Genomic DNA, 18,539 nt, shown 5'->3' with positions numbered 1-18,539 from the left:
GACTCCCTTCCCAGACTGGAAGGACTGTCACTCAATGTTGTATCCCAGGAGCCAAGTGCAATGTCTAACACGTACTAAGTGCTTAGCACCTATGGGGAATGGATGAATGTGATTACTGTTGAGAAAACCAGCTGAAAGCCTGGAATTGGGGCATAATGGGCTTTTTAGGAATTGGACCCAAATTTATAACAGTAATAATAATAATAATAGTGTAATAACAAGGTTCATAATTATTATTGGATAGCTGGAAACCCCAATATCTCCATTCCCTATAACCTGGATTTTACCAGGCCATGGTGTTTCACCAAAACTGTGGCATGCATACTGAGTTTCTCCCTTACATTTCATTTCCTGTGCTGGCCTTCTAACCAGATCCTCCTCACTTTGTGCTTCAACTACTAACGGAGACTACCTACTTCTTCTGTGCCTCTGTCTCTTCCCTGTCTCAGCCTTCTTCCCACTACCCCTTTACCACCCCAGATATTCCTGCATCAGGGTTAGTCCAAACTTCCCAATACTCTACCTTTGTCACTTTCTCCTTTAAGAACCACGGTGACAGTTTAGCCTCTGGGGTCCAAGGTTCTCTTCCCGATCTTCTAGCTCCTCCAGAACCTGACCTCACTTCCTACAGCTCCCCAGAGCACACCATCCCAGTGGTCAAGGCAATCTCATTATTACTTCACACTTAGTCTTACTTCCTACCTTTTATTGCACCAGACTCCTTTTCCCCCAAAAGACCAGAGCATCCCTATGACCTGGGAATATAATGTTACTTTTGAGACATCTACAAAGAAAATAATATTTAATCAATAATTTACTACAATCTCTTTTGCTTTTCTACTATGGAAACAAACTCAGGTTCTCCTCTATATTAAAATCAACACTCCTAAATGGAATTTGACTTTAAAATAACATTATTGTTTCCTTTATCAATTAATATAGCTTTCAATTTTGATAGATTAATAAAATAGGCCTTATGTAAACTGTTTCTGAGCAAGTAATGCAAGAGCCTGATATTTTAATCAAAGCAGAATTTTAAATACTGCTTTTGTTTTAATTTCAAAAATTCTCTTTTATGTTTTTGTTCTGCACTCTTAAATATGTCCTAATTTTTTACTAAATGATTATTTTCTTCTTTTCTTTAACTCAGTCAGACCATTTAGAGAATTCATTTAGTGAAGTATTGAGGGGTCTAATTGTTTAATGGGCAGAAATTAGTCCCTGCAAGAGTACTTTAAAAACTGGCAAATACCAGGCATAATTACAAATTCTTTCGAAGAATCTATTTCTGTACAATAGGTTAATTGGTTGTAAGTAGACAACACTAACCACAATTTAGACCCAGCTTCTAATTTCAGTTTCATCCATGCCTTTTTTTTAAACAAATATAAATGGCTAATTGTGATCAAATTAGTCCTCTTGAAGGAACAATTGGCTACTTATCCCTGATTTCTAAGATTTAAGTGGTCTAACACACCTGCAGTTAGCTTCCCACCAGCATACTGCCTACAGATCTAGTTATTTCCCAAAGTGGTTGAAACCTTGTCTCAATGATGAGAACTCTGTAGCCAGGTGACCAATGTATAGTTTACATTATGATGATTTCTTTGAAAGAATCAAGACAGTTTTTAAGAAAATTAAAGCCGAAACAGAGGTAGATTTGTCTAAAGCGGAAAATTGAATTGGGGCTGTTTGATCCCGAAGATTACCCCAACTCTTTGGACTTTTCCATATATAGATGGTTTGTTCATTTATGTGACTATGAAAAGTGTTCAATCCTCTTTCCTTTTTTTTTATTTTAGTGGTGCAACCTGTGCATTGACTTGGTGGCATTTACCAGTGAAATATTCAAAGGAGCAGTTTTCCAGTCACTGGATGGAATTACTGTCTCAGCTAACTGTAAGCTACGAAAGATCTTCACTTTGAAATCGAAGCCTCAAGACACTGCTGATAAAGATGGTATGTTCAGGTCGCTATGAAGATTTTTAAATTCCCCAATATGTTTTTAAAATTAGACATGCCTTTGAATAATAAGAGTACATGATAGTGGGTTTTTAAAATTTATTTTACTTATTTAATTGTGGAAAGAACACTTAACGTAAGATCTATCTTCTTAACAAATTCTTTAACAAGTATGTTATTGTTAACTTTAGGTACAGCGTTGTACAGCAGATCTCTGCTTATTCATCTTAACTGAGACTTTATGCCCCTTGATTATTAACTCCCCATTTTCTCCTCCCCTCAGACCCTGGCAATCATCAGTCCCCTCTTCGTTTACAAGAATTTGACTATTTTAGATACCTCTTATAAGTAGAGTCATACAGTATTTGTCTCTCTACATGTAGTTGGCTTATTTGATTTAACGTTAAGTCCTCATGGTTCATCCATGTTGTAGCAGCTGTCATTCTTTATTCTGGATCACATGTGTGTTTTTTACTATACCTGAATGTCACAAATACATATATATATATTTGTGTGTGTGTGTGTGGTTATCTTTCTTTTTTATTTCTGGTAGCACTTCCCATCTGAATTAGTCAGAATGTTTTTTAGTTGCTAGCAACATAATCCTCTCAAGGTAATTAAAACAGAAAAGAAAATATTTAAGGAAATTGGCCAGTTTATAGAATTACAAGGCTATCCAGAAGTCAGGCTTGGAAGCTTTAGCCAAGAACAAACACAGCGCCCAAGATTGCTTCAAGGAAATCCTGATAGTTACTGCTGCTGGGCAAAGACACTGTAAGTCACACCATAATGCTGGGCTCTAGGTTTCAGGATTTCTGTCACTGCTGCCCCTGAAAATTAGATGTCTTCCTTTCTGCCACCCTCGTCAGAAGTGGATTTCTTCTTCATGTTTCTCTCAAATGCACAAAAGCTGACATTACTGGGTCTGATTTGTAGATGCTGCCAGGACACTGGAAAAGAAAATGTCTGATTTTTAACTAGGAATATAACACTCATTGTGTAGCTAAGTCACCAAATTAAGGAGAGCATTTAAAAGATGTCTGGCATTCAGAAAGTGCTGTAGTTGTCCACTATACTATCGTATTACTCTGTACATTTCATGAAGTCATGTGGGAGAAATTATATTAATATATTAATTTTCTAATAATCATGTAAAATAGAAAGATGGCTGAATTATTCCTCATTATTTCTAGAGAGACTAGAAATATGTACATTAATTATTCATTAAAGAATCAATAAATATACTCTACAGGAAACTGAGCCGTCTAGAATTCATAAGGCAGCACAAATTCTCCTGCTAAGATGGTCTTAAACAACTGAAGGTATTGAGAGAATACTGATGTTTCTTTTTGATTTTTGTATGGGATTATTTTTAACAGAATCAATTCTTCTAGAAGCCCAAGAAGCAGAATTACACATAAGATAGCAAAGGTGATTTCTTAGAAGTTTGTATGGAGACTTTAGATTTGTGCTCCATCTGGATGAGTGTCTGAGAAATCCTTCTGTGGTTCATTCTGTGTAACAGGGCACTGTACCTATAAATTTCATTTAATAATAAAAAACAGCAATGTATTTATAGCTCCCCGAAGAGATCACAAGCCAGGAAGTACAGTCGCTTATCTTATACATCATTGAAAAGCTATACAAGAAAGTGAAAGATTTCATTAAAAAAAAGAAAATAAGCACCAGCTAATAAGAAATCTCAAGATTTATAGAAATATAGGTGAATTCTGTATCAGATTGTAAGAGGTTAATCATAACCTGATTGATATTTTTAATAAATGTAAGGGAAAAAGTGAATCAAAATTTGGGAAATTAAATACATTTTTTAATCTCTGATCCTTCCTTAAACCCCAGTAAAATTATAACATAGGAAAAAAAGTGGTATAAACCCACCAGATGACGAGGCGACAACAACAGATAAAAGATGTTCATAAATGTTATAAGACTGAGGAATGGCAACTGACCTAGAAGAACAGAGAAAGCTAAAACTTCTGGGAGGTTTTTCAACAAGAGTCGTAACATAGAGCCTCAGGGGAATGAAGAATTGACTGCCTTAGGAGAGGGTACGAGATGGTGGCATCGGAAGGTCCCGAACTCCCCTTCTCCCACAGACACAACAAATGGAATATGGAATAATTTCCTCAGAAAGGGACCTGAAAACTGAATTAATAGAATCTCCACAACAAAGAGTAAAATGACAGCATCAAGACAGATAGAAGAGACAGAAAGCTTCCCTGAGGAAGAAAACCGCACCCTAGCCACAGCAGTCCACAGTTGGGAGGATCACAAAGGTACAGATCTTTTCCCTGAAGAGTAAGAGATTTGAGCTCCACATCAGGCACCCCAACCCCTAGGTCCTGCACAGGAGAGATGAGCCTCAAAAATGCCTGGCTTTGAAAAACAGTATCCAGGAACATATGTCCAGGAAAACTATAGAACTACCAGGATCAGAAACCCCCTCTTAAAGGGCTCACTTGCAGATGCACTGGACCCAAAAACCAGCACAGAACCACCAACTGAAAAGTGCATGGGTCATAGGTGAAGGGGTCCCACATACTAATTTTGAAGCACCTGCTAGAGAGGCAAAAACCAGTTAGAACACTCCCTATGGACTGAAATACTGGAAGTAGATATCTTTGCAATCTCAGGCTAACTTGTAATATTGACACTGTCAGGTACCACTTTGGAATTCTCCCTCTAACCTATAACACCAGTGGGCCCACCCTATGACCCCACCCATCCCTGTGCAATAACTATGTGCTGCAGGCAGTCTGAGAACCAGCCCCATCCATCAGTTCTATAGCAATAGCCATGGCCCGACCAAAACTGGAAGGTACACATAGCCCACATAGAGGGGCACCCCTTGAATGCCTGGTTCTGATAGTGAGGCAAGATTGAGAAGCCGTAAGTGGAAACAGATCTCTAAATCTCACTATTTTGTAAGGCATTTCCCCAAATAAAGCAGGGGAGATGATTTTCAATGCATAATGTATTATATATATAGTAAAGTTTATGACTCAGTTTTTAAAGCTAGTTAACGTTCTCATCAAAGGTGTTAAACACCTATAGAATGGTTCATTTTATGATGACTTTATGATCAAAAAAGGGGAATGGGGTTACAAAGTAACTCAAACATTGTAACAATACAGTAACTCATACTGGGAGCAAAGACAAAAATCTCAGTTGTATTTGGATGCTGCATGAGAAGATCTGTCAGCTTTCTCATAGCCTTCATGTACCATTTTACTTTTCTTCTCTGACCATTCCAGCCAACATTATGTTTTTTTTCAATTTAAACTCAACTATATCATTTTCCAGTCATTAATCAAGCAGTCTGCATGTTTCTATAGTAAGGGTACATGGTAATGGGTTTTTAAAATTTATTTTATTTATTTAATTGTGGAAGGAACACTTAACATAGGATCTATCTTCTTAACAAATTTTTAAGTATACAATATGTTATTGTTGACTTTAGGTCAGTCCCTTCCCGAAGATAAAACTTGTCTGAAAGAACAATGCAGGCAGGCCCTGGTCCCTGAGTATCTAATTGACAGCTTGGTTTGTTATTTGCCTTCTAGGAAGAAAGATGTGATATCCAAATAAAATGTGCATAGAGTACTTTTCAGGATATAGCTGAACAAACAACAACCAAAGAAAAATGGAAGACTTGGCAGCTGTGTTTAATCTAGGTTGGCTGTTATTAAGGGGCTTTTGTCCATGACCATTTATTAAGCACCCACTTTGAACCAGGTGCTGTGCTAAATATATCTATAGGATTCTCTCGTTGTTCTTTCCCATACGAGCAGCCCTTTGGCAGAATTGTTTTTCTTTCAGTTCCTAGAATGCACGCACCAGAGTCCTGCCTTCAGAGTCTTCAAAAGCTGTTTCCTCTACCTGAATGATCATTCCCACCCCATTTCACCAGGCCACTTTCTATTTATTCTTTATGACTCAGCTCAAATGTCTCTTTTTTCTCATTAATCTTTTTTTTTTTTGCATTCTTTTTTATTGAAGTATAGTCAGTTTACAGTGTTGTGTCAATTTCTGGTGTACAGGAAAGATGATGCAGAGGAGATTTGAGCCTTTTAATGCGAAATCTGATTTGCATGTCAGCCACATTCCTGTAAGTTTCAGATTGGAGTTTTGTAAAGTCTCTGCCCTGTTCTGTCTTCTGTAAAAGCTTATGGAATTTTGGTTACCAGAATTTGATGTCTGGCCCTTACTAGTTGCAAACTCAGATTTTGTTTTGAATACATTTCAAACTTTGTGTGACATTGTACCCTGTACCATCTTCAGAAGCCCCATAAGCTAAAGTTTCCATGATTCCTCTTCATAGGATTCAGAATACAGCCTTATTTTTCAGGTTCATATTAGCCTACAGAATTCTCTTTCTCTATTAGTGTAAAATCTTAGTTTATTGATACTAGCACTGATGTGGAAATTATCTTTTTGTACATCAGAGGAGTCTGAAATGACATGTCAAGTATATTTGGAGTTAGTTTACTTATTTTCCAAATGTTTTCCATTTTGAGAATTCATTTACTCAATTACTTTATATCAGTTTTTTAAATATCAATGACAAGTAACAAATGAGCAGACAAAGAACACCTGAAATCTAAGATTTGTAAATCCAGTGACATTTGAAATGACTAGAGCATTAGGACACTTAGAAACCATTATGTTGCTGATGAGTATATAAGTTTTTAATTAAATAATTCATTTTCCTTTTCAAGTTTAAGACATTAAGATCTAATTAGGGAATTGTCATGGCTTGCATGCACAAAAACCTAACTTCATTTGCCTTTATAAATATGGTTTATACTTATATAAGGATGTTTTTAAGATATGCATTTGGTTGAATTTTTCTTATTACTTTATTCACATATACATACACCAAATTTTTTCCACTAGAGTCTAAAAATAAACTTTTTACTAATAAAAATTAACATATAAATTATTATGAAGAAGAAAATAAAAACTATGCTTAAGCTAACCAAGAAAAGTTATTTAATATTTTGGTACCTTTCCTTCTAGTCCTTTTGCCATTCATACATTTTTTATTTTCTACGGTTGAGATAGAGTTGTGTGTAAATTACTTTCATTTAACTTTTTTTCTTGAGCCTTTCCCATATCATTAAGTCATTTTCATAAATACAGTTTCTTGTGACTCTTTACTGGAAAATCAAGTTGTTTTATTTTCCAGAAATTATAAATACTCATTTATGTAGATCTTCATCTGAATTTCTGACTTTTTTACTCTAAACTAGATTCATAATGTGAAATTATTGAGTGAAATGTCATGGGAATTTTTAAGGCTTTTGATGCACATAGTAAATTGCTTTTTAGAATGCTAATAGCAAGTTAATTCCTACTTGCTACATATAACAAGGCTTAATATCTTTGCCACAAAACAGGTCATATAAATAATTTTTAAATGCTCTGATAGTAAAATGGTTTAAGAACATGAACAGAAAATTTACTGAAATGGTAATTTAAATATTTATACAAGTATATGTGGAGAATATCAAATTTCATTAGAAATAAAATTATGATGATAAAAATATGATTTTAATTATAATAAACTATTTTCTCTTTGAATGTATTCCAAGGTAAGATGTTAACATTAGGGGAAAGTTTCCATGAGCCAATGTACTCCCAGAAATCTTCATTGGAACATACCTAATTAGTTCTTTCGAGACACACTCTAGTATTAAAAAGCAAATATGTTTCCAATCAATGTTCTCATTTATTGTTCAAGTCCCTGAACCTGTTCCATATGGTAAATACTTTATCTCATTTAATTCTTTCTACAGTCTTAAAAAGTAAGCAGTAAAATGATCATGCTCATTTTACAGATGAGAAAACCAAGGCTGTAAGGTTGAGTGACTCATCCAAAGTCATACTCTAAAAGGTTCTATTTTAGTTGGTTTCTTTTATAAAATATGGCTTACATTTGGGGAATGAATGTTTGTCTTTATTTCCAGCTGGATATGGTGTTTCCTTTCCAACAGATGAACCTTCAGACATTATTCCACGAAGCTGCCAACTAACAACAGATGTTCCACAAGTCACACAGCTGCTAAACATTACTAAACTCTGCCAAACTGAAATGAAATTTGGAGGTCATCCTCTACGTTCAGCAGAATCAGGTATGTACTCAAGCACCAAAATTATAAGCATATTTATTTGTAAGACCAAAAAAGAGGGGAAACAGCCTTGCAATGATGCTTTACACAGGTTGAGGTTAAATATTAAGTCACTGTAACGTCGACTCATGTCAGGGATAAATCATTATTTTAAATTTCTCTTTTAGCAACTAAAATATTTCCTGGATTTTTATGTGATAAAACATCCTTGGTTATTCCTCTCCTTTTCCTATATGCTTCCAAGCCCTGCTAGTTATACCTCCCAGACATCTCTCAAATCTGCTCCTCTTTCCAATTATTGCTGCTTTCCTTGTTTGGATCCCCACTGTAACTTAGCCTCCCAGTTAATCTCCACATTGCTATCAGAATTCCCTTTCTGATAATAGAAATAAAAATGTGATTGTGTTACTCTTTGTTATAAGACTTTTAGTGCCTTTCCCACTGTCTTAGAAGGCAAAATGAAAAACCCTTGAGACCTCAAACAAAGCCAGCTTCCCCTCTTCCAAGCCTGCTCCACAGTTTTGTCTCCGTACACTTTTCTCTCATTTCCATTGTGTTAATTTCTGGCCATGCCCTGGACTTTAATATGTCCATATTTTGGAATTGCTCTTTTGTTGGCTTCTTTGCCTTTGTGCCTGGAAAAACTACCAATTCATCTTTCTAGATCCAACTCAAATGCTACCTCTCCTATGCAGCCTTCCATAATTCTAACAAGTAGCGTTCTCTTCCTCCTATGGCTTTTTCTCCCCTAATACTCTTTAATATGTCTGCATTCTCCACTAAAGTGTGGCTGTACCGCATTCTTCTATATCCCTAGCATCTAACACACTGTTTGCCATATATTAGGCCAATGGCTACAAACTCAAATTACCACAGACAGATAAAAAATGAGCAAAGTGGCCTGGATGCCTGGATAACCCATTGCTGGATGCCTTTAACCCACTGAAACAGTTTCTACTTCAGCAGTGAGCCTTATTGGGAGTGGATAGTGAGAGTTAGGGGAGAGGAGTGAGATAGTGCTTCAGAGAAATTGTTCTCTACTATTAAAACAATATTAACAACTATGCAAATGATACAGCCATTAAATGGCAGTTAACAGCCTCTGTGAGAGAGCTGTAGGGTGTGGTGAGGACTGCAGCAAACTGGATTCTCATTCTCAGTCTAGAAAGGACAACTGCAATTCAGTTCTAGCCAAGTGTTGCCTTGCAAGAATGAAGGCCCAGTCTTACCAGATCTTCCTTTTTTTTTTTCAAGAAGAGCTCAATATCTCAGTGTTTATGATAAGTCTTCAAATTTTAAAATATTGTCTAAACTAAATTTTTTTAAAACACTCTGTGGGCCAAACAACACATACCAGAGCTGCCAATTTTCTACCTTTGTAATAGACACTCATAACTATTGACCAAACAAATGAATAGTACTTACACATCAAGAAACCTGTCCTTTAGAAGAGTGGTTCTCTACTTCCTGTATGTCATAATCACTTGGGACATTATAAAAATAATTGTTATAAAAATTTTTTTTTTCCTAATGTCTGTGCTTCACCCTCAGAGATTGAGTTAATTGTCCTGGAAGGGATTTTTTTTTCTTTAACTCCCCCAGCAATTCTGATGTGCAGCCAAGTTTGAGAACCTTGAATAACTGGATCACTTATCCCCATGTAGACTATGTGGTTCAGATGACACTCATAAACACTGAAATAATTCAGATGAATGTGAAATGATGGTCAAATAGGATGTCAATGGAGGAAGAAGTAGATCTTGAAAGTATTTGATGAATATTTGTATAAGTATTTATGATCAATAAACAAAAGATTTATGGACATGTAAGATGGTGCAGAAGACTGAACAAAGAGAAGAATTGAAACCATTTTGTAACTTCTTCAGTATAAACCCTGGCAAAGGACTTTGTGTAGCTTCTATTTTTTTATACCTTTTATTATGAAATTTCCAAACTTACAGAAAAGTAGAGAGAATACATGATGAACTCCCCATGTCCACATTACCTGCTTCCACAATTGCAAATTTTAGGCAGGAATTTGTGATAGCAATGAGGACACAGGTAGTAAGAATTTGAATATTTATTAAATAGACTATCTTCAGAGAGAGAGGAAGAAAGAGAGAATACATACAATCTATGTTCATTCAGAACCTTTAGAACTATGTAAAAGGATGAAAAAGATCAGACTACCCAGATAACCACTGTAAACACCAAAGGTCACAGTTCAATCTTAATGGAAGATTCACCACAGAATAAAATGAGTAAGAGTATCTTCGATAACCAAACATTCTCTCTGTATCTAATAGGCTATGATAGCTTTTAGTAACAAAAATGACTAAGTTATAAAGCCCTATCGGATAACTCTTTGCAGTTGTAAGTGCTCTCTTTCCCTTGTATCTCTAGCTTAATATTTTTAAGAATAAATTGTGTCTTTAAATGAAAATGCAATCTTGTATCCAGATATTTTAAGTGTATTTTTTTTAATTTAAAGTTCAAGGACACTTAGAATGCCAGCAAGTAAACAGAAATATGAATAAATAGTAATGGCACTGTTAATTCAGTATTATAATTAAACTTTTCCATAGGCCATGTTTGCTCCTAATTTATAGAAGAGAATATTGTAGATATTTTGCAAATTCCATAAATGGACTTTCAATGCATAAGGATAGTCAACTTGAGTCATATATACAGAAAATTAATAATCACTATCTAATAGCATATTTTTTCTATCCTGTGAATCTCAATTATATTTATATTCGTTTATAACCAAAGGATTTATGATTGTTCCTCTTTAGTAAATCTCATTGCACATGTATGGCAGCTAAGATTACATGAGCATACATTGGACTTTGTAGTTCTCTTTCTACAAATACTTTTCAACTACTAACTTTGACATCTGTAGGCTCTGAGACCTACTGTAAGTGATTATAATAGTAATTACTGTTCCCTATGTTAGACATTTTATTTGAAAGGTGTAGCTAATGAATAATGCCCAAGGACAGACTTTTTAATCATGGAAAAGCCAGAAGATATTTCCTCATTTGAACTATTTGTTTTTGTGTCTTCTTAAAATGTGGACTCCCCATGATGAGATTTGAATTGCATGAAAAATGTGCTCTTGTAACCGACTCTACGGTACTCATGTAAATTGTGGTATTTTATTATAAATGCACATATTGAGAGATCCCGGTGACACTGCTACAGAAAGAAGTAGCTACTTCCTATGAATGCTTTCTGGTGTGTTCATTCAAGCTAAAAGGAAAACCTTGAAACTTCTGTTTTAGAGTGCATTTTGTTGAATGTCATATAACTTGATCAAGAACATTTAATGAAATTAATAAAATACTTGTGTTTCCAAAAAGTCAGTGTTGTAAACCTCCTAGAAGAAAACATAGGCCAAACATTTTCTGACCTAAGTCTTAGCAATGTTCTCCTAGGGCAGCCTACCCAGGCAATAGAAACAAAAGTAAAAATAAACAAATGGGACCTAATTAAACTTACAAACTTTTGCACAGCAAAGGAAACCATAAGCAAAACAAAAAGACAACCTATAGAATAGGAGAAAATATTTGCAAATGATGCAACTGAAAAGGGCTTAATTTCTAGACATAAATAGCCCATGCAATTTAATAACAAAGAAACAAACAATCCAATTCAAAAATGGGCAGAGGGCCTAAACAAGCAATTCTCCACTGAAGACATACAAATGGCCAATAAGTGCATGAAAAGATGCTCAGTATTGCTAATTATCAGAGAAATGCAAATCAAAATTACAGTGAGGCATCATCTCACACCAGTCAGAATAGCCATCATTAAAAAGTCCAAGAACAGTAAATGCTGGAGAGGGTGTGGAGAAAAGGGAACCCTCCTTGCACTGTTGGTGGGAATGTAGTTCTGTGTAGCCATTGTGGAAAACAGTATGGAGAGCCCTCAAAAAAATTAAAAATAGACTTACCATATGGTCCAGCAATCCCACTCCTATGCATATATAAGGAGGGAACTCTAGTTCAAAGGATACATACACCCCAATGTTCATAGCACTGTTCCATGGAAACAACCTAAATGTCCATCAACAGATGACTGGACAAAGAAGATACAGTATATTTATACAATGGAATACTACTCAGCCGTAAAAAGAATAAAATAATGCCATTTGTAGCAACATGGATGGACCTGAAGATTGTAATTCTAAGTGAAGTAAGCCAGAAAGAGAAAGAAAAATACCATATGATACCACTCGTATGTTGAATCTAAAACAAACAAACAAATAAACAAAAAAAGGCACAAATGAACTTATTTACAAAACAGAAACAGACTCACAGACATAGAAAACAAACTTATGTTTACCAGGGAGTAAGGGAGGTGGGAAGAGATAAATTGGGAGTTCAAGATTTGCAAATACTAGCTACTATATGTAAAAATAGATAAACAAGTTTCTACTGTATAGCAGCCCAGGGAACTATTATATTCAATATCTTGTAGTAACCAATAATGAAAAAAACATGAAAAGGAATATACTTATGTTTATGTGTGACCAAAACGTTATGCTATATACCAGAAATTGACACAATGTTTAAACTGACTGTACTTAAAAAAAAAAAAAAGTCAGTGTTACCACACATTCACACTGTTTGCTTTGTCAGTTCCCAGTGCACAGTAGCTAATGACTGTTAGTCTGCAGATGACTGTAGGATCTGATGATCTTATTTTCATTAATGGGTCCCCACTTTAATTGAACCAGAGAATCAGATCTGGTTATTGAAACTGAGCATTCAGCTGCTAATGACAAGATACAATGGTCCACTAAGCACAAATCAAAACTAGTAATTTACTTAAAAATTAGGAGGCAGTTTTCCCAAGTCCCTTCAACACAACAGCACTCTTATTGGATTTTTACTCCTTTCCAAATAAGAAGAGACTGACATCCCAATCTCCTAGCACAGCAGCAAACAGGTAAATTAATGGGTCTAACAAAACCATGAAATGCTCATCTAACTGTAGTTGGCATTGGTGAGATCCTTATTAGAATTTCTTCGTTGGGTTGCACATTATGAAAGTAGATTTCATATCAAGCAACAAAATCTTCTGTAAAGTAAAACCTAAAAGAAAAAGAAGTTAGATTTTGAATTTAGGAGAAAAACAGACACTCTTAATTTCTTTTCTAAACTCAGACTTTTGGTAATCCTTGTTTTAGGATTGTTGGTTAAAGAAATGCCACAATTTCTAGTTCTAATATCTGATAATAATTCAGAGTAAATTCAGCTATCTCCTACATTTGAATTATATATCCTCTTATCCCATCTTCAGTAAAAATGAGGCATAACCAGTCACATTTCTTCATTATAATTTTTTTAATGTGAAAGGAATTTAATGTGGATGTTGATCAGTATCTGAAATCTGTTAAGCAAAGATGTCACAAACCATTTATAGAGTGAGTTTTCATTTTTCTGTGATATTTCTTTCAAATAAGGAAAAAAACTTTGATATGTAAAAGATAAATATAAAAGTATATTTAATCGGTTTTATAATTATGCTACTTTTGCAGGATTGACTCATTCCAACCTCTCCAATTCTCTTCTAGATACCTATTACAGCATAGCTTATAATAACAAAAACCTAGACCCAAATTACTTGTGCATAATAGACTTTATTAAATATCCACACAATAAGAAATTATGTATGCAGCTATATAGTTAACCTGGCCAGCTTACAATGGTCTGGAAAGGTCTGAAAGCTGTGTTAGTCAGTGAAAAATGGAAACGTGAAATGCTGTTTCCATATGAGCCCATTGATGTAAATTAAAAAGATAGGTATTTAGGGATGCTGATACATGCATACATTTTCTTAAGCAAATACAAGAAACGTAATGTTACAGGATGCATTAGGTACAGGGACTAGTAGAGGCAGGGGCAAGGAGGTAAAACTTTTACTGAACATATCATATCAACCTCTATCAGAGTTTTAACTTTCTAAATATATGCATAATTTATTTCAAAAGATATGTTAGAGCAGTTATGAGACAGTTATAGTTTATTCTGTATACCTTTTCTGTCTTTTGAAAACCCTAAAAAATTGCTATAAAATTAAAATATATTTCTATATTTGATGTCGGTATTTTCACTTAAAATATATAACGAAAGAAATCCAAATTATTGACAAAATAAAATCTGTAAATATATAGTTAAATATTAAACTTGTTTATTTATGATATGATAGAGAAATAAATATACTATATCAGTGTGAATCATGCTCACATACCTTCTCACCAGTGGTGAACTTGAGGCTGTAGTCATCAATGACCTCCAGTAGTCTCCAAGATTACTCTCTCTGTAACATCACCCTGTTTTTATTTTTCTCACAGCACTTATCATTTCCTGATATTTTCTTGTTTACTTAATTGTTTGCTTATTGCTACCTCCCTTACTGGGATGTGAGCTTCAAAACTGCGGGGGTCCTATTTATTGCGGTACCCTAGCACCTAGCTCAATGCTTAACACTTGTGAGGAATTCAATAAATATTTGGCTCATCATCATCATTATCATCATCATCATCATCATAATTAGTATTTAGTGAGTTTTACTCTGTTCCAAGCACTAAATCCTTTACATGGTGTCTTAGTAAGGGTTTAGAGAAAGAGAACATACAAATATATATACATACCTATAAATAAACCTAAATAGTGAGAAAGAGAGAGACTTATAAGGAATTAGCTCCACAATCATGGAAACTGAGACGTCCCAGGATCTGTAGTCAGTAAGCGGGAGACCCAGGAGAGCCAATAGTGTAGTTCCTATTTAAGTCCAAAGGCCTGATGTTGAGAGTTCCAGTCTGAGGGCAGAAAAAGACCAATTTCCCAGCTCAAGGAGTCAGGCAGAGAAATCAAATTCTCCTTTCCTAAACCTTTTTCTCTTCAGACCATCCATGGATTGGATTGTGCCCACCCACACTGGGCAGGGCCATCTGCTTTACTCGCCCAGAAGCACCCTCACAGACACCTCAGAATAATATTTAATCTGGACATCCTGTGGGCCAGTCAAGTTAACACACAAAATTAACTGTCACGCATAATTTATCCTGTTTAATCCCCTCACGCAGCTTTTTATGTAGAAACCATCATAATCAACATTTTGTAGATAAGGAAACTGAGGCTCACAGAAATAAAGTAGTGAATGGTAGAACTGAGGTGTAACCAGGCAATCTAGTTTCAGAGATACATTCTTAACTGCTGACTTCATTAAGCAATTTCTCACTACTAGTTTTAATGATTATCTTCTGGGGAGCCTTCTTACATTACAGGAAACTTTCCTATTTCCAAACCCAAATGATAGAAATTATCTACCAAAGCCTATATTTTGTATAAGCTGTAGTCTTTAATCATAATGGAAAGTTTTCTCAAGATAAAACCGTTTCCCTAAAAAAGTTTCTTTATTCATTAATAGTTAAGAACAAAAACTAGGCTATTGTGGCTTTTTAATTAATTAAGAATTTGTAAAGATAAGTAATAACTTGTGCTTTATTACTTTTTATCTTGTTGGAGTATATTAACTTTACACACAGATGTGTTTTTACATTGTTTAAGGTCCTACTTGAATTCAGTGGAGGAAGAGATATTCTAATTTTAGTTTTTAATATTGTTTTACTGCCTTTCAAAAATACCTTAAACTTTTTATTAATGAGATAGACTAAGTACTGGTGTTAATTATTTGCAAAACTTGAAGGCTGATTTTAATCACCCACAGCCTTTCCTTCTTTAGTCATTTACCTACCCACTCATTTTTTCACCCTGCTTGCAGTGTTTATACACTGACAGTCCTCCAGCTGGTCCTTTTGCACAGCAAAGGAAACCATCAACAAAACGAAAAGGCAGCCTACTGAATGAGAAAAGATATTTGCAAAGATATATCTAATGAAGGGTTAATACCCAAAATATAAAAAGAACTCACACAACTCAATATAAAAAAGCAATCCAATTAAAAAATGAGCAAAGAACCTAAATAGACATTTTTCTTTAAAAAATGTTTAATTAAAGTACTTTGCATAGGGCATGCATTCTCAAATTAGCCGCAGTTCCCTCCACATTTTACAAGTGCCTGCTTGTCACATAGGTGACCCATATGTCACATATCTGCCTGGCATTGAAGCCAATTCATTTTAGCCCTCCCCCACCACCATCACCACTTTCTTCCCTCTGAGAAAGGTTATTACAGTATTATAGTCTATACTTCATTTCTCATAAACCTCATTAGTCCAAATAATCACTATTAGGCCTTTTCAAATGGCAAAACAAAAGTTTTTAATTAAATAGCTTCACAAAACTGCACAGAAAGTAAAAAGTGGACAAGGGAAAAATCCCCTGCAGTACTCTCCTGGCCCACCAAGGGCAGCATCCATACATGGTGAAAAGAAGGCACAAAGAGGCCTTGGACACTTGGGTTCTGAGCTCCTGCTCTGTGTGGACAGATCTCTAAACATCATGAGCCTCAGTTTCTTCATTTATAGAGACGCATAATCATGTACACATCATCATATCTGTAAGCCTTTAGATCTCAAATTGAATCTTGTTTCCCTGACCTCAAAGACTAGATACCAACCCCCTATTAAAGACACTTTGAGTTTTTCCTACATAGCTCTTACCATAGTTGTAACCGTGTAGTTATTTATGACTTAGTTGCTTTAATATCTATCTCCCCCATGAGACTGTGAGCGCCTTGGAGGAGGTGATGTGTCCACCTTATTCCCTGTCTTGTTCAATGTGTAGAGCAGTGGCTGCCCAGACTAGGTGCCCAATCAGTATTGAAAGAATGGGTGAATGAAGGAATAGATGATTGTGAATGACTTTGTAAATGTTACATGCTATTGAAGGTGGAAGATGTTAATAGCTTATTTACTAAGCATTTACTCCCTACTACAGTATGTAGCATGTTACTTTCAGTTTCATATCATCTAATAAAAACCCCATGACCTAAGTACTATTATTACCTCAATCTTATCAATGAAGAAAGTGAAGCTTAGTACCTTGTCTAAAATAATATTGCTCTACTAGATCGGCCTTTATTGTATTTTTGACAGTCCTTATAACAGTGCACATATTATAAAATAAAAATCTAATTCAAAATTTGGTTTCTGATAGCAGGTTTAATTCTGATTTGATTGTTAGATAATAGATGTAAGCCTTGAACATGACCTCTCAATGATTAAAGTTGAAAATTCAGCAGGTTTTTCTGGTTAAACTTTGCAAACTTAAATGACTATAATAATTAGGACATTGTGTCTTGAGACAAAAATGAATGTTTATTTTTCTAAAAGACAATTAGAGAGTAGACCCTCGGGTTTTTTAATCTAACTACAAAGGCATGTACCCCTCAGTAAAATAGCAAAATAATTAATGGTAACATTTCTGACCTACACCAAGTTCATTTTCCGCAAACTCAAGAAAATGAACCGCCTGGAGCATGACTTTAATCTAATCTTGATTTTTAACCTTATATTATGCATATTGGTATCAGCTCTTAAAAGAACACCTTTTAGAATTCAAAAGGCATGCATTTCTGCTTGTAGTTTTCTTTTATTAAGATTTTTCTCATTATAGAAACTTTGTCCCTTCTACTTTTTATTTTAGAAACAAAAGGTCTAAACTACTTTCCCCTGTAGGTTTTAATTAGAGCCCTATTATAGTAGATATATAGCATGATACTGGTTTATAGAGATAATTATGACAATTAATATGATTATAAACAGAGAATTATTCAAGTGAAACCAACTTGAAGAATATGTATGTGTTAATTATACTAAAAGTTTTAAAAGCCCTGCTAATTAAAGAGGTACTGAATAGTGGAATATTGGTATACTTTGTGGAAAAACGGTACATTGAAATTTGTAAAATTTTAAAAATAGTTTTCAATTTAAATACACACTGGCAGATTGCTCTTTAAAGAAATCCTATAGTATATCCTATAATAAAATACAGAATAACATCTTATTTTCTGTAATTTAAGGGATTATATCATAATCAGGTTTAGGTGTATCTTTAATAGCCATTGGCTATCCACTGCTAAGCAAAAGATTCCTCTAAGAAATTCAAGATATTTACGAATTTTTTAAATTAACTATGAGCTATTTAACATGTTCATTTTGTTGAAACTATAGCTGGAACTGTGTCAATTTTCTTTAACTCCCTCCCCCAAAACATCATTCTTTTAATCTTGGATACTACTTACAATTTTGGTGAAAATCATCCATTGTCTACCATGTGCTATGCTGGACTCAGCAGATGAGGGTACATGCAGTACCAAATAAATGATCTTTCTACTCAAAGGAACTTAGATTGTTTGGTGGGGATCTGTATACAGAGGAAGAATGGGGAAAAAAAAAAACATCAAGGAAACTGCCCTTGTACAATGTTTGAACAGAAAGATATGCCCATAGCC

At 34.7% G+C, this 18,539-nt stretch overlaps 1 protein-coding gene across 6 annotated transcripts in view; it reads left to right on the top strand.

The window, feature by feature from the left end:
- Window positions 1–18,539, top strand: part of CFAP20DC (CFAP20 domain containing) — a 202,920-nt gene that overhangs the window by 92,544 nt on the left and 91,837 nt on the right. For 5 of the 6 annotated variants that reach the window (XM_072941588.1, XM_072941585.1, XM_072941586.1 and 2 more), the window contains exons 6-7: window positions 1,803–1,959; window positions 7,950–8,114. In XM_072941588.1, coding sequence (XP_072797689.1) covers window positions 1,803–1,959; window positions 7,950–8,114 — 322 coding nt within the window. The remainder of the gene's footprint in view (window positions 1–1,802; window positions 1,960–7,949; window positions 8,115–18,539) is intronic. The other variant, XM_072941589.1, reaches the window with a different exon arrangement.

This window comes from Vicugna pacos, chromosome 17 (assembly GCF_048564905.1).
Source record: "Vicugna pacos chromosome 17, VicPac4, whole genome shotgun sequence".
Lineage (NCBI taxonomy): Eukaryota > Metazoa > Chordata > Mammalia > Artiodactyla > Camelidae > Vicugna > Vicugna pacos.
The sequence above is the reverse complement of the archived record's forward strand: the minus strand, read 5'-3'. Positions and strand labels throughout refer to the sequence as shown.